This window comes from Columba livia, chromosome 20, assembly GCF_036013475.1.
Source record: "Columba livia isolate bColLiv1 breed racing homer chromosome 20, bColLiv1.pat.W.v2, whole genome shotgun sequence".
Classification (NCBI taxonomy): domain Eukaryota; kingdom Metazoa; phylum Chordata; class Aves; order Columbiformes; family Columbidae; genus Columba; species Columba livia.
The window spans coordinates 798,143-822,775 of NC_088621.1; the positions used below are offsets into that span (position 1 = coordinate 798,143).

The window sequence follows — 24,633 nt, forward strand, 5'->3', positions numbered from 1 at the left end:
TTCGCCTGCAGCAGCCACGGGGCTTCAGTCATCAGTTCAAGTACAAATGGAAGTGGAGACACCCGAATCCAGACTCCCACCCTACCAAAGAACATTTTTTCTTTGTGACTCTGAGACTTTCATCTAAACTATGTCGTGCCTACTTAGAAAGTGGAGGAAAATAGAGCTGCTGACCTAGGAACAGTTGTATGAGGACAAACACACAGAGACTGACAAGCAGCAACTGGCCATCCAGCAAACAGTACTGGTCCTGCAGCACCTCCTGTGCCTGCCCGCTGGAGACGCGGCCAAGCGGGCGCTGGGCTGGGGTCCGCACCAGGGGGGACTGCAGGGCCACGGCCGCCAGGAGCCAGAGGAAACCACGGCTGCCGGCGGGAAAATAAAAACCCACTGTAACAAGGCTGTGTGCTGCTGTGTAATGGCAACACTCCCTCCTAAGGAGCAGGGGAAACACAAAGGGATTCTCTGTTGTATTTTTCTGCCTCTGAACTGACAGTTCTGAGTGCTGCATCCAAACTGATTCCTCAAGCCTTGAGATCTTCCACTGCAGCCAACCAACTCTTTGTCATTATGCAAACATCACCCATGCTTTTCCAGACTCCTTTTGTTTACAGCACTTCATCTCGATCTGTCCAAAAGGGACACCACTAAGACGGGCGTTACTGAAACACCAACCTCCCTGGGCCGCCTTTGAAAACCAACACGGCACCTGCACAAGGCAGACTGTACATGCCACTGGTGTTCCGGTCCAGCTCCGCTGGCCGCGATACAAACGCTGCAGGGAGCGATTCCTCCTCCTCTCTGCTCTGAGAACAGGGCCAGGAACACAGAGCAGCCCATGGATGCTGGAGGGACCCAGCAGTGCTGAGACACCTTCTCTCCCAGCTCAGGCACAGCCAGCGCCCGCAGTGTTCCTAACAGCTGCTTCAGATGGTAGTTTGAAAATAGAGCAAATGAGCTCTTTCCAAAGCTCAGCCGCTCTGAGGATCTCACAGACACAGAACCTGCATCAGCTCAGCCGTCGCGCGATGAGCGCTTCCCTAAGCACCAGCAGCACCCAGCTTCTAAATCCAAAATGTCTTACACCAAAAAACTTTCTACCTCCATCCTTTCTCACAGTCTTATTTCTCTTTTGTGTTTTGGCACAGGGAATTTATAAATTCAACTAGATTGTTTACAGTATAAACCCGAAAGTGCTGCGGTCCAGCTGCGACCCGATTCAAAGCACACTGCCGTTATCTGAAACTGATTTCCCAGATTCGCTGATTTCCCAGCTGACGGATTAGGTCCTGTTGGAGCTCTCTGTCGCCCTGGCAGTGCAGCGGACATCAGAGCCTCGTGCTCGGGTTAGAAACGGGCATTTGGGAGCTCTGTACGAGCAGCCTGACGTCTGGTGCTCAGCGCAGTGTACAGCCTGCCTGCAAACACCCCGCACGCTGCGCCTGTCTCGGCAGCCTCAGCACTGCCAGTCACTTTCTGCAGCTGTAGGAGAAAGGGAGAGGAGTGAGCACAGTCACCCAGAAGAGGAAGCTACAGCATCGCTTACTACCTCGAGGACTTGCCTGCCCTTCTTCCCTTTCCATTACTCAGCAGACGTTCTTAAATCGGTCAGTCAGTTTTTAAGTGCACCTGCCAAAGCCCTGTTTCAAAGGACACGCGTCCACCCGCGGGACCGAGCGCGGCAGCGGCTGCGGGGACCGCGCTGCCCGAGAGCTGCGAGGGCAGGATGCCCAGCGACTCCATCACTGAGCTGCTTTTGAAGTCTGCTGCAGTAAAATGAGGCAAAACTGCTGTTGCGGGGTGGCTTTTCTGTTCCTGGCAGTGAAAATGGAGGAGGGAGATGGCTGACAAAACAAGATTTTAAAAATAAATAAATAAAATATGTCAACTGTAGGAAATTGCTTCACTGGAATGTGGCAATTTGCCACATTATCTGAAAGTGTCTTTTAAAACAGCAAAATATTTTAACAAGCTGCTATGAGATTACATTTTGGGATTGTCAAAAAGAACAAAATACGCTGAAACCCGCCCTGTTCAAAATGCTTTGAACCTATAAAGCAAGCTTCCCGATTTCAGACTTTGACAGGAAAAGAGAAAAACTTTGGTATGTTCTGCCGTGCAGTGGGGACCAGAGATTTCAGCTTGCCCATGGGTTGTGTGAGTTTGTCTCTTCTCTAGGGCTGGTATGTCATTAGTAAGTGGGAATCATACAGAGTTTGCTGTCCCAGTCAGCTCTCTCCTTCTCCAAGTCCACTCGTGTGCACCCCCAGCTCCACGCGCACCCCAGCTCCGTGTGCACCCCCAGCTCCACGTGCACCCCCAGCTCCGTGTGCACCCCCAGCTCCACGTGCACCCCCAGCTCCGTGTGCACCCCCAGCTCCGCGTGCACCCCCAGCTCCGCGTGCACCCCCAGCTCCACGTGCACCCCCAGCTCGTGTCCCCAGCTGCTCTGCGGCCCCTGGTGTTTGTGCTCAGACAGCACCCAGCCTCCCCAAGCCAGCCCTCCCGCAGCTCGGTGAGCAAGCACAGCTCACAATTAGGCTGCAGCAAACGAACCCAGATATTCCAATTGTGCCTGCGGTATCCCGGGCTGCAGAATCACCTCCTCTCCACGCACGCCCGATTTCCTGCTGCACAAGTACTCCCACTCCTGGCATATTCACCCTGCAGTTTGCAGACAGCTTAGGATCCATGAGATGTAACACAACCCGAGAAAACAACTTGTATGCAATTGAGAACAAGGGGGAACAGCAGTCGGGGCAGCCAATCCCCCAAAACACGGGAGGGACGTTCCTGCAGTGGATTTCAAGCAGAAAATCCTCTCGGAAACCGCAGGACCAGGAGTCAGTGTTGTTGTAATGAGAATGAAGGACTAGCTGAAGAAGTTCGGGTTTAATGTGAGATGTGGGGCAATGGTGTGAAGCAGAAAGGGTCTATTTATTGCGTTTTTCCTGACTTTGCTTTGCAGGTACCGAGGTGAGCTATGTGTGTAAGCGAACTGCTGCGCCCTGCCGCAGAACCGCTGATCAGGCGCTGGGTTTCTCTGACTGTGTGTTGAATGAGGTTTTGTACTGCGTTAGTTCTCCTTCCTTCCTACTCCCTGCTGTCCTGCAGGGACACGAACAGGGAGTGAGGCAACAGGAAGAGCAGGAGCCGGCTCTATGGACACCGAGCAGGATGTGACCTCTGTTCCCCAAATCGGCCAGAAATGGTCAGATCATGACATCCAGGCTGGTGTCTCTCTAAAGGAAAGACTATAGCAAGGACCAAAGTGAAGCGGTTAATCTTGGGTTAGAAACTTTGGATTTTATAACAGCAGTGGTGCTTTGTAGGAGGAATTTAATTAACTGTAAAGAACTTAAATTAGTGACTATTCTGATGGACTCTAGCTAAACAAAGCTTAAACACTCCAGTACTTGATGGAGCCTCAACTCTGCTAAACTTTGATTTTAGGGAGTGTTGGCGCAGCTCCTGAGAGCATGGCGGCCCTGCGGGGCTCCGCTCACACGGCACAGCGTCTGAAACCTGCGTGACCTGTCTGCCCAGCTCCCAGACAGCCCTGCCCCACGCAGGCTGGGCTGCCCTATAAACCTGGCCTTGGAATTTCACAGCCCCTGTTTCCATGAGCCGCCTGCCCCTGGTCCCCAGCGCAGCGTGCACATCACCGCTGGAACGAGGCAAGGAGAGGCAATTACCATAAAGCGGTCTCACCTCCAAGCACAGACACTGTGCTGTACAAAGTGTCTTTCCAGCCTCAAATCTAAAAACCCGCTGTATTAGCATGCAGCAAAGTACAGCCAAGGGAGAGCGTGCTGCTAGCAGCCAAGCACCCTTGCTAACTCAGCACTGCTGCGCTGGCTGTAGTTACAACTGGATTACTGTTGTTGGCACTGTACAAACACCAAGGATGGTACTCCAGTCCTAGAAGTTCATATTTTGAGTGCAGTCATTGACCTAGTGCAGCCTCTTTAGTCTCTGCTCTAGAAGGCCACGCCAACTTCTGAACCTGCCTGTCTTCAAAGGCAGGGCCTGGGGTGATCTTGTCTGCAGAGGATTTCTAGTGGTATCCTAGATAATAAGAGAATAAAGCAGCGCAGTTCAGATGACAAGCTCGGTTAGTGGCAGCAGGGATGACTGAACTCCAGAGTAGCTACACCCACATACCACAAGGGTTGTGACGCAGCTGTAATTGCTCAGGCCATTGAAGTCGGAATAGCCACAGCTCCCCGCGCTGAAGTCTGGCTCAAGTCTGGCCCTGACCGAGCAAGGCAGTTCTGCATGTTTTATTCAGCTGTGCCCTAGCTCAGGAGTTCAAACACAGACTGAGGCAAAGCTAAGAACTGTACTTAACACATCTCCAAGCGAAGGATCCACTGCTGGTTTGGAGCTCAGTGCTCCTGGTGCAGTGCAAGGGACCTCACTTGGTTTAGTATGGACGACTCCTGAACCAGCTCCTTGCAGTGCTTCAACTCCAGCTGGTTCTTCCTGTTTAGCTGAAACACTTGTGTATGAAGCTGAGTAAAACTGACCTGGAGTTTGTTTATGCTTTCAAAGGCTAGATGCTCTGTGCTGGAAATTAGTACCTCTAACCAGACTGATTCTGTGCTACAGTAATAACTGCAAATGAACTCTGGACCGTCGGCTCCCAGCCACGCGGGGTTAGATCATGCTGCATAAATAATGGCCAAGTCTGGGGGAGGGGAACAGCCGGCGACACGAGCATCCTGCCTTCTGCTGCAAAGGCAAACACCGCTGGGGCTGCACGGACCGCCGGACCACTGACCGGATACGTGAAACCAGCAACACGGCGATGGGAGGAGAGAGGGAAGAACTTGTGGGTTACACAGCAGCCGAAAGGGACCAGGCTCTACAGCCACCTACTAGAGAGTTTCACCTGAGCTTGAACCTTGAGACCAGCAGATAACCTGTCAACCCAGATAAGCAAAGCCAGCGCTCCGTTTGTCTCACATCCGCGCCATCTGGAACAGCCAGCACAACTGCACTTCCATGCACTACGTCCCTTCTTATCCCGACTTCTGCACTGACCTGTCTCCCAAACACCAACCACCGGCAGCACTACAAGCACTTTCTCTCGGAGGGGTCTGTCCCAGCGACTGGCCCGGTGAGCTCAGCACCGCGGGCCAGCAGCACCGCTCTCCCGGCAGCCCGACTGCTGCAGCCCGTTCGCACAGACCGGCACCGGCTCCGCTTCCACTCGCTGACTGTAAATCCTCCCTCCTTGTCTCTGGTCACTCCGGAGAGCAGTAAGGATAAAGAGGATGGGCTGAGTGTGGGCCGTGTCCCTCTTATTGCAGGGGGGGAATTGTAGAGTACACAACTTCTCACCCCAATTGTTCGCTCTGAGGAGCCTTTCAAAACATGCTGATACATCCAGTAAATCTACACAATAAGATTGTAAATTAGTCTTTTCCTTCACAAAAGGCTCATGACAAATGATGATCTCCAATGAGATACAATGACCTGCTAAATTGCCTATTGGTCTCTTGGGGGGTTTCCAGGATCTCCCTCAACATCATTTCCTAAAGTCAAACATCTGCACTCAGCCACTGAAAGTCACTTTCCACATGCTATTCTTGACTGCTAACCACACTAATAGTGCATTATCAGCCTCAGGAAAAGCTTCAAGCTCTTAAAAATGCGGAGAAAGACCTTAAGAGTAACTGGAATTTAAAGCATTCCTGTAATCTTTTCAGCGGCAGTGATCTTAAAGCTAGGTGTGAACAAATGGAATCTTTACACAAACTGTGAATATTACTTAGGTCTTGGGTAGCAGTAGTTGCATGTCACGGATGCATGATGAGAGCATCATGCAGATATTTCTTGCCACATGCACGACTCAAAAGGAAGAACCACAAGTAAGAGCTGGTTCTGGTGCTCTAAGGGGCTGAAAGAGCCGATACACAAGAGGAGCCAAGGAAGAAGGCAACGGAGGGTCAGGAGCAAGACACAGGCTTTGAATGGTGAAATAGCTCTGATGGTACGCTGTTACCTCAAGGTGTTATGCCAATTTACTGCGGTATTGGCCTCGTATGTGATGAGGGAAAATTAAGTTAGAAGTCCTTGACACATGGTCTTGTAATCTTGGCAACAGTTCTTTGTCCTGGTGCAGTGGGGTGGAGAAGCTTTAAATGCCAATTTTTGGTCTGGAAGCATCAGCCCTTTGAGTACAGGACACTTTTTGTATAAATGATTCGAGTTTTTTGTAGGTTGGAGATGAGCAGTGATCTTCAAAGCGCATCCACCTCAGGGGCCGTGCGGCCGGTTCGCTGTGCACCGCGGTGCTGGGGCAGGCAGGCTGGGCGCCGGGGCTGCTCACCAACAGCCGGAGCACAACCGGGAAAAAGTTACCTTGCTGGAACAAACTTCCAACAAGGTGCAAGAAGAACGGACATCTTAGAGCTGCTCAATGTTCACCACCCCAAAGCACAGGTGAAATAAGGCAGAGTCTTTCTGTATTCTAAAAATACACAGTTTCTCAGTTCATTATCCTTTGCTATTTGAGTGTTGTTTTTCACTACCTTGCCCATTCCAGACCCACTCACTGTACATCAGAGCAAGCCTGAAGACAACAGCAGCACTTCTGGCTGAATAGCTGGAGCTTCAAGGAGGGTCACACTGTTCAAGGTATTCAACCTTGAAAGGCACTTAGAAGTGAGCCAGCAGAGACTAGAGCTAAATTCAGCTCTTAGCCTAGTTTTTAAACTGCTTCAACTCCTTCATTTCAGCACAAGTCACACTCAGTTTCTACTCCTGTCAAAGAGTGGGCTCGCATAACCCAGCATTCGTCTGACGTCAACTGGATAACCCCAGCGAACACAGAGGGGGCCCAGGCTAAAGCCAGCTGTACGTTTTGCTAAAGACACGTCACTTATGTGATACCTTCAACAGAGCAAGTGTTCCATCAAGTGATACGGCTGTAAATAATTCACCAGCAACCCCATAATGCTTGATTAAAACCTACTGAAAGAAGATCTAATTAAATTGTCTCTGAAAGACCAGATAATGATATGACAACTGTGTAAAGGGCAGATGGCAAGTAGAAGCTCATCAGAACACGAGAAAATAATTTACAGAAGGGTACCTTTCTGTGTACTGAGCTGTGGTGATGCCCACCTGTCTGACGCTGGCTGGCCTGGAGGTCACCCCTGCGTGGTGCCTTGGGCCCTGCAGTGACAGCGAGAGCGCGGGCTGGCCCTGCAGTGACAGCGAGAGCGCGGGCTGGCCCTGCAGTGCATTAGAGCACAGGCTGGCCCTGCAGTGCATTAGAGCGCGGGCTGGCCCTGCAGTGCATTAGAGCACAGGCTGGCCCTGCAGTGCATTAGAGCGCGGGCTGGCCCTGCAGTGCATTAGAGCGCGGGCTGGCCCTGCAGTGCATTAGAGCACAGGCTGGCCCTGCAGTGCATTAGAGCGCGGGCTGGCCCTGCAGTGCATTAGAGCACAGGCTGGCCCTGCAGTGCATTAGAGCGCGGGCTGGCCCTGCAGTGCATTAGAGCACGGGCTGGCCCTGCAGTGCATTAGAGCGCGGGCTGGCCCTGCAGTGCATTAGAGCGCGGGCTGGCCCTGCAGTGACAGCGAGAGCGCGGGCTGGCCCTGCAGTGCATTAGAGCACAGGCTGGCCCTGCAGTGCATTAGAGCACGGGCTGGCCCTGCAGTGCATTAGAGCGCGGGCTGGCCCTGCAGTGCATTAGAGCGCGGGCTGGCCCTGCAGTGCATTAGAGCGCGGGCTGGCCCTGCAGTGCATTAGAGCGCGGGCTGGCCCTGCAGTGCATTAGAGCGCGGGCTGGCCCTGCAGTGCATTAGAGCGCGGGCTGGCCCTGCAGTGCATTAGAGCGCGGGCTGGCCCTGCAGTGCATTAGAGCGCGGGCTGGCCCTGCAGTGCATTAGAGCGCGGGCTGGCCCTGCAGTGCATTAGAGCGCGGGCTGGCCCTGCAGTGCATTAGAGCGCGGGCTGGCCCTGCAGTGCATTAGAGCGCGGGCTGGCCCTGCAGTGCATTAGAGCGCGGGCTGGCCCTGCAGTGCATTAGAGCGCAGGTTGGCCCTGCAGTGACAGCGAGAGCGCGGGCTGGCCCTGCAGTGCATTAGAGCGCGGGCTGGCCCTGCAGTGCATTAGAGCACAGGCTGGCCCTGCAGTGCATTAGAGCACAGGCTGGCCCTGCAGTGCATTAGAGCACAGGCTGGCCCTGCAGTGCATTAGAGCGCGGGCTGGCCCTGCAGTGCATTAGAGCGCGGGCTGGCCCTGCAGTGCATTAGAGCGCGGGCTGGCCCTGCAGTGACAGAGAGAGTGCGGGCTGGCCTCGGGAGTGGCACTGGGCCACCCAGACAGCAAGCCCCTGATCTCTTAGGCAACCAGGCTGGAAAGTGTTCAGTGCATCATTTAGTCATGAGCAGCAGACACAGGGAGGTCAGCGCCTGCAGGACGCACAGACACGGCTGTCTTCTTATAAAGGCTGTAGAGGACTCTGGGTAGCAATCCATCCATTAGTGAGTCCGGTACTTAGTGGCCAATGCTGTAAAACTTTGCAAGACCATTAGTTTTCAAACTGTGTATCTGCTGTACTGTGAAAGGTATGTCTTACGGATCAAAGAATAGTTGGAAAATACATTACAGGAACATAATAACTACCTTGCTGCAAATTATATGTGCTTTTAGATAAAGGAACAGAGCTGACAGCAATGTTCTCCATGCTTTTCAGCCTTTGAGGAAGAAAAGAGTTCCATTTCCTACCTCAGCTAAGGACAGAAGACACGTATGTCAACATCAGGAAGTTAAGTATAAATCTACAGTAGCCCCAAAGTTCAAATGCGTATGTATCACCCAGTTCAAGGTTTTGCTTGGAAACTAAGAACTTACTGAAGAAAACAGACCTTTGTACTCTGTACAATGAAGTACAATTCATAAGAAGGGCATGAACCACGTGCATGGTGCTTCCCCACCACTCCCTATTGCCAGTGAGGTCCACCCGAAAGAGAAGGCATTTCTTCTCCATCAGCTGACAGGCAGCCCGGGGTAGAATCAAGGCTCATCTCTTAAAGATGTGCCTCTCTTCTCATCCTCACGTCTGAACGAGTCTCTCCGCTGCCATTAAAGAGAAGTGATGTTATAATCTTAATAATACAGACTGGAGCACGTTACAGACTATAGCAGACTGCACTCTGCTGTGTCACAAGGCAGGCCCTAAACCCTGGTCTACAAATAGGTCAGACTCAAGACAGCCAGGCAGCAGCAGACGTGCTGTGCAGCTTCTGATGGGACAGGTTCCCTGGCCTACAAGTCAGGCTTATTTCTGTCAGGGCTGAACTGATAGACACCTCCAGGCTGGGTCCCTGTCACTGCGCACAATAAAATGGACCTGATTTTTTGAGCAGCAGAACAGAGTCATGGTAAACGCAGGGACTGGGCTGAGTGCAGAAGCTGAGCGGACACTGCTCCCGTATAACCCTCAAGACTTTTTAAAAAGTTAGAAAAGCAGACTCCCAGAAGAATAATTTCTCCCAAAGAAATGAGCCTTTCTCACTGCTAAATTTCAAAGTCCCTCGCCCATGAGGTGGCTCTCCAACCATCCCCACGGCCTCTGCCCCGACGTCTGGGGCCGGTGCAATCCCAGGGCCACCGCTGCTTGCACTGAGGGGCAGAGGGCCCAGCGCTCAGAGCTCTCAAGAATCCCAGCAATGCGGAGACGCGCGGCGCTCGCCCATACCGCTCCCACAGCACGCGGGCTTTGTCAGGAGAGCTGACAAAGGCCACGCCGCTAACTCAGCCTGCAAAACACAGTCTGAACGCGGAGACTTCATTCTTTGCAGTATAAAGGGACCATGCCCGGTATGGAAAAGACCTCACAGGAATATAGGAAGACAGAAGAGGCTGAGCCAGCCTGTTTATGTAGAAGATCCACGAGGAGCGGAGGGGCAGGACCAGAGCATGCGTTTCCTCACGTGTTTCCCCTTCCCCTGCACCTCGGTTTTACAGCTGCAGGAAGGATCAACAGAGCTGTACAGAACCGCTGAGTCAGGCTGGCGCTCTGAGGCTCCGAGAGGCTGCGGCAGCGCCAGCCCAGACAGACCCAGCCTAAGGCAGAGAGCTGAGCAGGACAAACCCAGCCTAAGGCAGCAGGCCGAGCAGGACAAAACCCATCTTCCCCCAAAGTAGGATTGTATTTCCTACAAATGCGGTCTCAGCACAAACCCAGCCAGCGTTTCAGTGCAGTACGAACGGCCTGGGCTTACAGCAGTTCTTTTCTCCCTCCAAACCTGTTTCCACAGACCCCACTCCAGTCACTGGCCATGACTGGAACGGCCTGGGAATTCAGCGTGTGCCGAGAGGCGTCCCACAGCACTCTGCCTCGTTATACCCGCGCCAAACGCCGCCAGCACAGCAGCGTTTCCATCGGGGCTGCAGCAGTCAGCCAGTGCTTCCACTATTATTATGCTTGACCCACAAAGCAAGAGCAAACCAGTTGTAACACACACAGTACAACCGGGGTTGACAAGCCCTTTGATATCGACCCTGGGGCTTCTCCCGGCCCAGCTGGTGAGGAAAGGCTCAGGCTCGGGTGTCCGTGCTCGCCTGGCTCTCTTCACTGTGCGCTCGCTCCTCTTCCAGGGCACACACAGACCGCCTTCCTGGCCCAAAGGGAAACAAACAGACACACCAACCCCAACAAAACCAACAACAAACTTGATTTTTCCAAAGGGAACAGGTTGAAGGACGATGCAAATGGATCAGTCTCCCAATAACAATACCTGTGTATTTTAGTCAGTTGGCTCCTTAAAACAAGGGAGAACAGACAAGGGCATCGCTTCCAGAACTCACTAAAATGAGGGGAAAAACTTGTGCATCTGCTCAGCACATGCGCCACGGGAGTGTGGTGCTGCTGGCTGGTGCTGGTCTCGGGCCCTCGGAACTGTGGCTGTAGAAACTGTGGGAGAGTTAAAAGTCTTGATAAGAAATGCTTTACTTTGTGGAAAGTTTCAGTTTGGTCAGAAAGACAAAAGGCCCGTAAATGGAAATGTTTTGCTTGGCAGATGAAAAACAGTTTTTAAGAGGGAGATGTCTTAAAAAGTCAGGAAGCTTTAAGCAACAACAACATATTACTTCTGCTTATTTCAGTGGAGCTATGCAATCGTGTCCTAGAGCAGGATTTAGTCCTCTAGCTTACTCTAAAGGTAAAAAGAAGAAAACACTGCTCTGGAAGACTGAAATTGTTGCTAGAATATTCTCTGTGCTGTAAGGCCAGGTAGGGACACGGGTGTGGGGCGGTTCTCCTGGACGGTCAGACAGCCCAAGGGCTCTGACACCGTACTTAGATCCCTTTACCTTCCCACCGAACAGCTTTTAGTGGTGATGCCTGGTGCAGGTTCTCAATCTGCAACATATTGTTTCTTCTTTCCAATTTATTCAGTATCATTAATAACTAAAAATAAAGCCTCACACTGGAATCTGCAAGGCTCAACAAGAGCCCCCCAGCAGCACCGAGCAGCTTGAGACTTCCTCTCTAAATTTAGATTGCTTCAAACAGAAGTGAAAGTTCTTTGATAAATCAACAAACCCGTGTTCTAGAAGCACATAAGGAGAGTAGAGCTGGGCAGGAAATTGCTTTGCTTACGCGCTAAAGGCTCCTTAAGAAGTGCAGGGGCTCAGCGCCGAGGCGCCCGGCTCGTTCTGAGCGCCCTGCTCAGCGCCCTGTGCCGGCAGCACCAGCTCGGCCCGGCTCAGACCTGGGTCTGCTGCACCCCAGGACATTCCCCCGTCTGACGTGGACCTCACAGCTCCTCTATTAGAGCTCTTCCATTTGGGATAACTAATAGTCATCGTATCAGATGGCAGCCCTGATCAAAGCGTGATTCCTTATCCCACTAGTAAGCGTTCTTCTGCTTCCCCAAGATGAACACACTACAAATTAGACTTTTGTTCTAGGCAGAAAAGGAATGACAGAGACCTAGCCTCTGTTCACTTTAGAATATATTCCAAAAAGAAAAGACAGCTATTATTTTAACTTTAAGGGTAGCAAAAGCAAGACACAGGCAGCAGGTCCAACCCTGCGTGCAGAGCCCCGAAGGCAGACAGGGTGGCTAATGGGCATCCAGCTTCACCGCAACTGTTCTCGAGTTTTACCTGCACATAGCCAGGGAGGTTCTGCAGAGGGTACCATCTGTAATTCCACTTACACTGACACTAAAAGAATCACTACTGTTTAACTACCTCCTGGGCAGTCACTGCAATCATGGTGTAGCCCAGCGATGAGTCTCAGCAGACCTGGAATTAGTCCTTTAAAACACAGAGTGGGTAAATATTCTGGCTTTGAGTTCTGTTTTAGTCTTTTCCACACTAGCACTAACATTTTTCTGCTATCGTGTGCTTTGTCCACCATGCCGAACATCGCAATCCCTCTTCTAGGCCGAGGTTCACGTTGGGCTGCTTCACCGATTAGAGCAGTTCTGAACATGCAATTAACTCAGAACCCGTATGCAGGGGCTGCGGCTCCTCTGGCACGACAGACCGTGGTTCTGCTGGCTGTGTACGCACACACGTACAGAGATCCCCGCTCCGGGCTCTGCTGGACCTCTTCATTGGAGTTTAATTGCTGGGAAGGGTCTCCAAGCTGACTCTGCATGAAGAGGAGCAGGAATAATTCTGGTTTAACATAATCCAGTGGCCACACAAGCAGCCTTAGGGAGATAAAGGCAGCGCAGAGCCATACTGATACCTGCTTTCTACTTTCCAATCAGTACATCGGAGAATCCAACCCAAGGCGAGACGTACATACAGACCGTGACAGAAAAGTGAAGAGAGTCCCTTGTATCTTCATCCTGATGATAACCTACCCATCAGAGCTTGTCCTGGAAACTCCACGTGAGTTAAAACACTGCTGCTGACATTCATGTCAACACTTACACAAAATCAACGGTAGGAGATGAGCTAAGTTCCATTATGATGTGCAAATTTTGATCATATACACATATTGTCTCAAAGAAAAGATGTCTGTTGACCTGATAATAACACGTGGCTCTCCTTCCAAGTCAAACAGAATCTCTGTTGAAGCCTGTCTTATACACACAGGGGTACACATTTAAGAAAAAAGAGAGTTCTACAAAAAAAAGAAGACACCTTTAAGAAAATAAGGTCTTGCATAAGACCTGCTAGAAAAGGAAGTCTTCTCAGCTGAACAAGGCTCATAAACATGTGGATACAGGTTGCAGTTTGGCCTGAAAAATTCACTGCTCCCACTGCTTCCAGTTTACAAACACGTGGTCTCCCTTTCCTCACGCGTACCACACGACCAGCTTCCAGTGTGCAAGTCTGGACGATTACAATGCCTCTTCCTCTCCTTTCATGCCTCCCTCATTCTCAAAGCATTTGTTTCTGCTTAGAGATTGCCTGGTAAGAGATAAGCCTTTTCTAGCCAAATTGCCAAATGAATCAAGATAATGCTAAAGCAAGTTCAAACATATTTAATCCACAGATATCACTCAGCCAATGTGAAAGACTGATTGGCGGAGCAGCAGACTTACTGATGTAGACACGCACAGCTGCTCTGGTGCGTGTTTGCTGGAGGTGCTGAGCAGAAGGCACGCCCGAGGAAAAAGTCACAGCGATCTCTGCACACAGGGCCCAGTGTCTCTGTCACAGACACGGTCCAGCCGCCGAGCAACGAGGACGGTTTTTCTTAAAGAGCAGGCAGATCTGAGCAATGTGTGCTACCGCCCCACCCTGACACTCCCACCATAACCAGTTTGGAGGCAGGTTCCACGCCAGAAGCACCGCAGTGAGCTCTTGTGATGTAGGAACCAAAAGGAAATACATCCACAATCTAAACACACTGCAGGTCAGTTCAGGCTGGTCTTGCCTCATCTCTGCTGCAGTTAAAAGTGGCGGGGAGAGGGCGTCCCACTGCGTCTGCCGATTCCTGCAGTCCACCAAAGCAGCTGCGCTGTTTGCGGCGGAGGAGACTGAGAAACCATAGGGATGTCGGCTGTGCCGGCGCACGGGCCGTGCTCTGCTCCTCCCTCCAACAGCCGTGCCACGAGCTCCATGTGCTTCACTACCGATGTCAGCTCTAGACCCACCATCAGCTCCCTACCAAAGAAATGAATCCAGCAAGGTACCGCTTTTACAAAGATATACGGCTACAAATAATATGCTGCTAACTTTGCAAAACCAATTTAGGAGTCATGCAAGGGATTAGTGTAGGGACAGTGCCAAAGACAGACAGAGTTGCTTCCTTCCAAGGATGCTTGCAGCAGCATTGGATGCTCACCACATGGCAACACAGGTTTTGCTCTCTTACGTATAGGTTAAAACTACCGTTATTTTCCATTTCAGTTTTGTTGTCGACTTGAGAAGTGAGTAAACCTGCTAGGACAGAACTGAAAGCAAGCCATACACCAAAGCATTGGGTACAAAGAGAAACACTCAAGCGCTTATTTGGCAGAACATACGAAACTCTTAAAAAAGCACAAGACCTTGTGGCATCAGAGAACCTGCTCTGCTAATAACCAAACTAACACCATCTACTTTCCACAACAGGGAAACTCCCTGCCCTTCTAAGAAGCGGCCTTCCCACATGTGAAACAGGGTCAGCTCACGTAACAGCTACACTCGGCGCATGATTGGCGAGCAATTCCCACAGCCTTCCTTTCCCCCTTCTCTCTGTGTTACAGTTCTCCTGCACCATTTGACCTACCACAAGTGCTTATCTTTACCTGTCAAGGTCCGTTTTGAAATCCTTATCTATCACGTGCTTTATTTTGAGAAGACCTCATACACAAGAGGAATGAGGAAGGACTTAAAACACTTCAGTGAACTGGGAGGGACATAAGCTTGTCCTCCAATACCTCTAGTGAGGCTGATGTTCTTGACTTTGAAACACACACTGTGAATCATGCGGTGTACCTGACAGCTGCCAAAGCTCTGAACAGGCACAGAGGGGAGCGGTGCCAAAAGGACCCAGTTAGTATGTCTAGGGTAAAAAAGTAAAATAACAGAAGCATTTAGATGAATTTGCACTGGTGTTTTAGGCTATTGATTCTATTCACATCACAACTACTTTCAGAGCTTTACTTCAGGGCCGTGCTACCCGTGGGATTAGCAACAGCAATGAGCACGCACCGCTGCGCTGCCGGGCAGTGAGTGCCGGCGGGGCGCCAATTCAGAGCACTGTCCTCAGCGAGATCTCCCTTCACCTGCCAAGTCCATGGTTTGGACACCAAAACTAGACATTACAGAACTTTCAGAGATACGGGAGCTATGTGCAAACTGCGTTACGGAAGCTTCCCTGCTTTTTCATCCCTTTGAATACAAACAAAAAGTGAAGTCAATAAACTGATTTTTGACTTTTTGACTGTCTTCAAATCCCACACCTGCAGCCTCACACTTGGCCTCAGGAGCTACTTCTTCAACACCCAGAGTCAAGTCACATCCCTTCCCAAACTAGTACTTCCTGCTTCCAGTTTGCTGCTTTTATCTGCCTCACACTTTATAATTTCCTTGTGGCTTTGCCACACGGTTTACCAGTTATACTGATGCAGCTGAGCTTTCGTAATTCTTTTGCCATGAAAAAGCTTCTGCATGAGAAGCAAAGACACATCTAGATTCGAGTACAGATGAGGCTTGCAGGCCCAGCAGTGATACCACTAGTAGCCACCCTCAGGATCCACGGAGCCATTTGGTGACTTGTCCAGGCCACCCGGAGCAGCCCAGCAGGCACTGCTGACGTCCAGCTCCTGGTGAAGCGCCAGCCCTGGGGAGCTGCCTGCAGTCTGCACAGAGCTGTGCACCACAGCCGAACCAGCAGGAACGCGGGCTCTGCAACACCGGAGCACCTGCCTCTGCTGACGCGATCTGATAGGCAAACGCATACGACCACACGTGCATTTCTGACACATTATGCAAGGCACAGCAATTACAGCGTGCAATGCCACAGGCAAGGCCACCTGGTACTTGAGACAGCGCTGGAGCCCACCACCCCCTGCTGCACCGTGGGAACGACACCGTGGGGAGCACACAGACCCTGCAGGCTGGTCAGGCCAACCCGCTGCAGCCTGGCACCGTTCAGCACCAGACAGACTAACCCGCTGCAGCCTGGCACCGTTCAGCACCAGACAGACTAACCCGCTGCAGCCTGGCACCGTTCAGCACCAGACTAACCCGCTGCAGCCTGGCACCGTTCAGCACCAGACAGACTAACCCGCTGCAGCCTGGCACAGTTCAGCACAGGGCTCAGGCTCTGCCTGACAACATGTATTTTGGTGCAGGCAACTGAACAGAGCAAAGGGCACGGAGTCATCCATGCCCATCGCTTCATGCGCTGGCACAGATCCACTACTTGGTTGAATTCCCAGAGAAATCATATACCGGACTGTGCATCAAAGAGAATTTTTTCAGCTAAGATTTTTTCTGATCATAAATTTTTTCATCACAAGTGAATGTGGCACCCATTTCTTTTAAGCAGACGTGTTTAAGATGAATGCATGCACACACTCGACAACTATCACTAGAAACAGCTTTTGTTGCTTTAAGAAAAACCTGAAGATGGTAGCAGGCCTTCATCCTTTGTGAGTAAAGGTTTCCTTTTAGAACAGGTCCACCAGCAAAATACAGATGATAATTTTCCAAAATGATGCTGATTGACATTGTTTGAGCATTTAAAAGACTCTCAGTAGGGCTACCAAAAGCCTATACAAATATTTTTTATAAAGAATAGCCCTTTGAGTGCTATTTGGAGATGGCAGGAGGAAAATGAGTGCTACAAATTTGGAAAAAAATAAAAAGAAATAAAAAACCCCGCCAACATAAACAAATAAACAAACCCCACAAAAGAGGCAGAGGAAGAAAAAAGGAAGGATAGATTTCCAAGAGGCTGTGCCAAAGCTACCTACCACCTATTGTTTCACAATTTTTTTCCCAACCTTCATGTCTCATCTGATGGATTTTGCAGCAGAAATGTTTGCTACAGTTACAGTGTTGTCATGATCTTTCTTCCTAAAGGCCCAGTGCTCTGGCCCCACAGCCTCCGGTGTCAGACCAAAGGACCATTAGCCCTCACGTGAACCTTCTGTCAGAGAAGGGGCATTGGGAGCTGGTTACTGTGCTCAGAGCAACGCCACCTGCGCACAAGGTAAAGGGAATCATTATAGTATGTAAAGGTCAAATGAACTAAGCAAAAATAATTCTACATTCCCTTTCTAAATACTTATGCAGACTCGTGTACAGGTTCAGCCCTTCTTCGAAAGCATCATGACAGCACGTTTGGTGCTCAAAGAGTTTCAAGTAGTCTTTCTAAACAGCAAAACATCTCTCCAGCCTGGACCGCGATGCCGTTTGTCCAGCACACCAATGGAGCGAAAAGGAGGATCAGATTAGATCAGCGAAACTGAGCCAGGAACAGAGAGACGGGCCTGGAGCGGGGGGCAGGAACCACCAGAAACACCACAGACCGGGGGGAGAGCCCGAGTCTATCCACCCTCCCAGGACACACCGTGTGGCGACCACCGTCTGCTGGGGACGCCCGGGCACCCTGGTCCCCAGCTCACACCGCGTCCACCCCGGCACTGACAGCAGCAGCCGGGCTCTGACACCTACGGCCGCGGGGCGGGGGCGGCGGAGCGCGGCCGCCCGGGGCGACCCCGGGACGAGGCACCGGGGGTTCCCCCGCACCTGCGCGCTCCCCGCTCCGAGAGCACCACGCTCCTGCCCAGCGGCGAGGGCGGGCCGGGGGCTGCCACAGCCAGCCCGGCCGGGGACAGAGCCGAGCCCCGGCTGACAGGGCTGCGGCGGGGCCGGGGGCTCCTTCCCTCCTCCCCGCATCCCTCTCCGCCCGGCCCCTCCCACCACGGCCCGGCACCGGGAGGAACGGGCAGGCCCCGGCGGCCCCCGGGAGGGGCAGGCCCGGCCCCCGGTGTGAGGAACGGCGAGCGGGGCTCCCGTCCGGCCCCGCCGCGGCTGCCGAGCCCCGTACCTCCAGGGTGCGGATCTCCTGCTGCGTGAGGTCGTTGGACGCGGCGCACTTGGTGCGGAGCCCGCGCAGGTTGGAGAGCGAGATGTCGATGAGGTCCTGCAGCAGCCCGCACTGCTGCAGCGTGCTCCGCACGGCCGGCAAGCCCCGCGCCGCCCGGGGCCCCGCGCCCGCCGCCTCGCCGCTCCGCTCCTTCCTCTCCAGCATGCCGGCGGCTCGCAGGGCAGCCGCTCTATCCATTCCTCGGCATCAGGGAGGCCGGGGAGGAGAGGCGGCCGCGGGGGGAGCAGCAGCGAGCGAGGGCGGGCAGCCGGCGGTTCGCCCCGCCTCTCCTCTCGGGGCAATTACCGCGCATTAACATGCACGGCGGGGAGACGGGAGGCGGGAGGCGGGAGGCACCGCGGCCGGTCCGCGCAGGCGGCGGCTGCTCCGCGAGGGGGCGCGGCGGCCGCTCCTCCCCGCCGCCTCAGCCCGCCCCAGCGTCCCCACTGCCGCCTCAGCCCGCCCCAGCGTCCCCACTGCCGCCCCAGCCCGCCCCAGCGTCCCCACTGCCGCCCCAGCCCGCCCCAGCGTCCCCACTGCCGCCCCAGCGTCCCCACTGCCGCCCCAGCCCGCCCCAGCGTCCCCACTGCCGCCCCAGCCCGCCTCAGCGTCCCCACTGCCGCCTCAGCCCGCCTCAGCGTCCCCACTGCCGCCCCAGCCCGCCTCAGCCCTCCCGCAGGTATGTCGGAACTTGGAGCAGCCCCCGGCTCCGGTCCGCTGAAGGAAGAAGGGTCAGGGGCAGTGCTGGGCCTGGCCGGTCCCAGGAGGTGTGAGGGCCCGGCTGGGGGGTGCAGCCCCTCGCCGTGCATGAGGGGTCTGGCCAAGCCCCTCGCACATCTTGGTGCTGGAAGGGGCACCGTGTGCAACATGACACGACCAGAACCATCTGTGTGTCTGCAGATGCTAAATCCCACGAGGACCTGAAAGTCCAGAGGTTAAAAACAGCATCAAACACGTGTTCAGTGCCCCTGTTGCTTTCCAGGTAGGGTGGTCTCCTACGGGCACGGCCCAGCCAGAGCCTCGGGGCTGGAGTCGGGGGGGGGGGGGCTCTGGGGTTCGCTGGCACTGCTGTTGTCTGTGCCGCGACACAGGCACAAACCACGGGGCAGCTGTAAACAAGTCACTAAGGCCATAGAAAGTTTTCCTAAAATAGCCTTTCCCAAATGTTCTATAAATCGATCAGGTACATGCTTTATTTGACATAAGTGTTTGCTTAGTAAAGAATAACTGCAGGTCTAGTACATCTTTTTGTGAATATAAACACGTCAGTGCACTGGTTGTGTGGGTTCATTCGTATAGAGTATAAGGGAACTTCATTATGGCCTTGTGGAATGAGTGTGGATTCAGTTTCCACAATGGAAACTCTAGCAAACTGGTGCAGGGAACTGCTTTACAGGTGCGTTCGGTTGTACATCTGACTGACTGATGGACTTGCACAGAGCTGAGACGTCAGCACAGGGATCATGCATCTCCCTGTTATTAGAAGAATGAGGACTGTTCATCTGACATGAGGGATCCAGAAAGGCAATTTGCTTGCATCCTGCTGCCTCTTTAATTTGGACTAGATTGACGCCAGATTTTAAAAGCTAAAATGACATCTGAGCCACATGTGGCAATACAGAAGAGAGGTTTATGCAAAGAAAAAGGGGGGGAAGCAATGTGCATATGGGACATGGGGCAGTGGAGCAGGGCAAGTCAGCTGCCACTGCGCTGGTTTCGTCACGGTTGGATGTGTACTGGTATCCGCATTACTCTGTGTGCATTTGCATCAAGTAGTGTGGCATATGCTGTGTAGTAATTTTCTTAAGAATGTGGGTCAGGTTAAGTATTTTATGTCATTGTTATTATTCACATGCTGTGAATGTCACATGCACTAAAGGCTTTGCTGGACCGGTGTTAATTACTTTGCCATCTGATGGTTTTGGGAAAGTAACTTATTTTGCTCATCGCCTCCGTGTTTCTGACCTTGTGAAAAAGTCCCTACCTACCCCCTCTCCTCTTAGGAGCACTGGAAGTTTTAGTTTGCGGAACTGTGACAGACTGACACCTCAAACACAGGTGACCATGGAGCTGGGAAATATTATTATCAGGGATGTTATTCTTGTGGACATTCTGTGTGTTCCCACCTGAGAACATCCATTTGCTGATAGAGAAGGAAGCGAGTGTATTGCATAAGAGAGCAAACTAGGAAAATTGTGGGCTGTGCATCACAAGATACTTGGCATTCTCTGCAGTGTTTGTGTACCGCGATGGGAGTGCCGGCCTCATTAACCAGCTACCATAAGTGGGCAGCATTCCAGTCCCAGCGTACAAGACTGCCCTGCGGGCCTGCGGGGAGAAATGTGCTGACTAAACACTCCATACGTGCCATGCATTCGTGTCCCCGTGCAGCACTGCGCGCTGGCTCGCGTGGTCGTGGGGCCGTCGTGTTCCCAGGAGAAATGGGGCATCTCCGAGTGCTCCTGTGTGGCAGCGGGTGACCCGCCCGTGCGCTGCTCCAGCAGCAAGGCTGAAAGAAGAGGCCGAGCTGCACACGCCGAACCACAGGGGAACCCGGGGCTGTGTTAGCACAGGACTGCAACCTTGGGTGTCCCACAGAGCTGCCGCCTGCGTCATCCAGGGCGACCACTGCGGAGATGTTCCGAGATACCAAGAGCAGACGTTTGTGAGCGTGTCATGGGGAGGCTGAGTCACCTTTGTGATTTCATGGAGCATCTCCCTTGTGAGGAAAGGCTGAGGGAGCTGGGTCTCTTTAGCTTGGAGACGAGGAGACTGAGGGGTGACCTCATTAATGTTTACAGATATATGAAGGGTGAGTGTCAGGAGGATGGAGCCAGGCTCTTCTCGGTGACAACCAATGATAGGACAAGGGGTAGTGGGTACAAACTGGAACACAAAAGTTTCCACTTAAATTTGACAGGAAACTTCTTCTCAGTGAGGGTGGCAGAGCCTGGCCCAGGCTGCCCAGGGAGGTTGTGGAGTCTCCTTCTGTGCAGACATTCCAACCCGCCTGGACACCTTCCTGTGTAACCTCATCTGGGTGTTCCTGCTCCATGGGGGATTGCACTGGATGAGCTTTCCAGGGCCCTTCAACCCCTGACATTCTGTGTGTGATTCTGTGTGTGAAATGGAGGACACAAGAAACTAGCTGTGTAGCTACATTCAGTGTTTTCTGTTGACAGGTCAATGGGAAGGATCTTCGAAATGGGACTGAAGGAGGATGGCTGGAGTGACGTGTTCATCCTGCAGGACCTCACCTCCTGGAGCCCTGTGAGTAACCAAAACTGCAGCTGTTACAGCAACCAAACACTTTCTAGCATTAAGAAAGCTTGAATATACAAATTCTAATAGTCTACAACACAAATAAAAATCTTAGCATTTATTTTTAGAAAAATCTCATGGGTTTGGCAGGCTTGCTTTAGCATGAGCTGTGTTGCAATAATGCTGCCTTTACTATTTATCACGGGTTTCTTCTGTTTAGACTATAAACTGTTTGGGGCAGGAAGCGTCTTCACTCTCCGCTTGTATGGCACGCCTGAATCTCAGCTAGAAACCTCTAAGCTCCGCTGTAATGTAAATACTAAATAATGACAGTCACAGAGGACTTAGCGTCCCCACTGGGAGGCTGCCAGTCTGCGGGGTTTGCTCTAGCAGCAGACGTGCCAGCGCTGAAAAGTGACAAATTTTGTTGGCAAAAGATTTTCATAGGTCCAACAAGGATAAGAAACACCCGCCTCTAGAAACTGAGGCTTCTCCCTCTCCGAGGATAAACCACCTAAGATTGACTCATGCTGGCATAATCCCCTTGTGCAATTTGTATATTCGCATTAGCTGTGTGTGGGGCAAAAAGACAAATATTTAGTTAACAAAATAACACAGGGATAATAAAAAGTGATTAGGCAGCTTTACCACTCAAAACACTGCAGCAGATGAGCTGCTGCTCTTCCCCTCAGAGAGGCATACCCACCCCTGCAAGCTGAGCCGCCTCGGGTGTGTTTTATCTGCAGCGAAACGGCCAGTTTATTTGGTTAAATGTTCTAAGAGTAAAATAATAAATAAGTAAATAAATAGATAGAGCCCAGTAAGCTGCAGACTGGCGAGGAAGGGGGTATGTGCTGTGGTGGCAAAAGCAGGCTCATATTCCACAAGAGAGCTTTGTCAAGTGTATTGCATAAGGAGATTACAGCCCTGAGTCTGAAACAAGGCTGAAGGTTTCAGCTGTTTTGCCGCTACCTCTGTCCTTAGCGTGCTGCTGAACTGCAGCACAACAGCCCCTCTTTCATCTGCGGAAAAAGGCTCAAGCTCCAGCATTCCATTTTTCAGAGCTGTACCCCACATGGCTATTGGCTTCATTCCCCAAAGCCCTTTCTTCTTGTTTTAAATAAAGAGAAAGGACAGGTTAATCATATGTTCACGTTATATGCTGTGCTCTGGGATTTGTTTGATGTGACAGGCCTGTGGGAAGGACGAGTCCAGGTACTGCTGTGCATGCCCTTTGTGAGGCTTGTCCTGCACTCCGTGTTTTGGCAATGTACTTACGCTGGTTAGCACACCCTGTGTGCCGTGCTCCCGTCAGCAAAACTCCCAGTCAGTGCCAGTTTTGCTGGCAAAACGAAAAAAATCCAAACTTTTCCTGATGCAGCCCCTTTTGTGTATAGAAAGATTTCAGTTCTCATACTGTTCTGTGGGAGGCCTCATTTCCAGTTCAGCAACCCTCCTTCCACACCTGCACGTGCAATACCTCACAAGTGGGATGGCCACATACGTTTCTCAAGCAGTTCATTATGTCTCTCGTCACGTGCCTGGCAAGAAGGCTGTCCTGGGATCAGCAGGGCCTGCTGGATAATCCACATCCTCCCCATAGGAGGAGCAGGACCACAAAGACCGCTGGATCCAGCTGCCGCGCGCTTCACCAGCTTCGCCTGCACAGCTGATGGAGCTGTGTCCTCGGTGGCACCTGGGAGGAGCTGCTGCTGTCTTCCCTTGGCAAGCTGGCTCTCACAGCTTGTGGGAAGTTGAGACACCGTCAAACAGCGTGGGCTGGATTATATTGGTAGAGGATCAGCCCAAACGCATCTGATCGGTGTGCCTGTTGAGTCCCTTCGTGGAGGTGGAATTCTGCAAACAGCTGCCTGTGCGCCCTGGCGTTCCTCCTGGCCTCTCCGCCTGCTCTGGAGTGTGGACCTGGAGAACATGTCTGTGAAAAGCCTGCACATAGTCTAAAGAGAATTTGCAACATTATTATGAATATTTAAAAACTCAAACCTCTCCTCTGCAAAAAAATGGCTGAGCTGTAAGCCGTTACAGTGATGGTAATCAAAAGGACATTCTATTCACCTATCAATCATGCTAGCTCTTGAGTTGAGAATTAATCTGCGGAAGGAAAAACAAACACAGATCTTTTGTTCCTTCTGATTCAAAGTCCTTTGAAATCAGTGTCTTCCCCGTCAGTAAGTTTTGGATTGGATCCTCATTCTGCCTTCCTTTCCCCTGTCCCTACAGTACCATGAAAATTCAGGCTGTTTCTCCCTACTTCCTTCCTCTTCATAAAATGTCTAATAATCAGCCATCTGGTGTCCAAGATGCCTTGAGTATTAGGGCATTTCCTTTATCCAGGGGAGACTTGTGAGAAGAAAGATAAATGTGTTTGTGGCCCATCCCTGCTGCGTGCTGATTAGGGTCTTTGTCTACAATGATCACTCCAGCCTAGGTTGTTGGGTAGAGAAACATATTTACAGGGAGAATCTTAGTTTCTGGTCTAGCGGATTTCATGACATTACTTAACTATTCTTAATTAGAATTCTATATAGCAATATAATACTTTTAATGGATGTTAAAAACAGTGGGCTTCTGAAGAGGTAAAGGGTGATCTCTAGAAAATACTAAACAACTGTAGCCTTTCCTTTCGTTCTGTGTGACAGACTGGCAGCCAGAGCCCCAAAGCCGCGATGCAAACCGTGTGCAGGGCTCCGTTCCAGTCAGTGCCAGCCCCTCAACGAGGGTTCTGTGCACCGCGCTGTACAAAACTGGGTCAGGTCTCAAGGCAGCCAAAGCGCTGAGGTTCAGGTTTAAGAGGAAAATATTGAAGGGCGCAGAAAAACTGTGTCAGAGCTTCCACTGGACCATTGCATTTTTATAACAAAGCCTGAAGGGAGAGGGCACGTCAGACTAAAATGAAAACGGAAGCAGCAGGAACAATCTGCCATCTTAGCTCTTAGGTAGAAGGCAAAGTAAAGAACCACCTCTTTTATTCTGATTACTTGTAGGCCAAATTCTTGACATAAAGGAGGTTTGTGTCCTGATTTGTGAGCCCTTGGGAGCTGCAAATGTTTTGTTGCCTTGACTGTGGTAGCATGAAGAGAGGCCGATTAGGTACTGTTCCGATTCCCAGAACGATGCTCCCTTCCCATTGGGGTGCGGACAGCCTTTAGACGTTTGCACAGGAGTCTCCACTTGGTGGTATGTTTATAGATAGTGAAGTATTTTGGTTGAACAGGAGTTGGTCAGATGAAAGAGAAGTAAGAAGAGACATCCTTAAAGTACCTTTAGGCTGTTTCTGTACACCTTTCTTCTCAGCAAACAAATATTTATGGTTTTTTATTCTTTTGAAGGTCACCTT

At 51.7% G+C, this 24,633-nt stretch overlaps 2 protein-coding genes across 8 annotated transcripts in view; one reads left to right on the top strand and one right to left on the bottom strand.

Moving 5' to 3' along the window:
• The window catches only part of KSR1 (kinase suppressor of ras 1), a 49,348-nt gene extending 31,023 nt beyond the window's left edge, over positions 1–18,325 (bottom strand). Inside the window, exon 1 of the mRNA XM_065036650.1 lies at positions 17,976–18,325. Within this exon, the coding sequence (XP_064892722.1) occupies positions 17,976–18,212 (237 nt within the window). The 5' untranslated portion in view covers positions 18,213–18,325. The remainder of the gene's footprint in view (positions 1–17,975) is intronic.
• A 6-nt stretch (positions 18,326–18,331) lies between these two features.
• LOC102086107 (uncharacterized) overlaps positions 18,332–24,633 on the top strand; it is a 39,145-nt gene continuing 32,843 nt past the window's right edge. The window contains exons 1-3 of one of the 7 annotated variants that reach the window (XR_010467309.1): positions 19,153–20,826; positions 21,197–21,284; positions 22,879–23,579. Coding sequence is in view for 1 of the 7 variants with exons in the window: in XM_065036628.1 (XP_064892700.1) it covers positions 18,332–18,693; positions 21,197–21,284 (450 nt within the window). In the remaining 6 variants the exon portion in view is untranslated. Of the gene's footprint in view, positions 18,694–18,719; positions 18,997–19,152; positions 20,827–21,196; positions 21,285–22,878; positions 23,580–24,633 lie in introns of those variants that run through there. The other 6 variants (XM_065036628.1, XR_010467305.1, XR_010467306.1 and 3 more) reach the window with 6 other exon arrangements.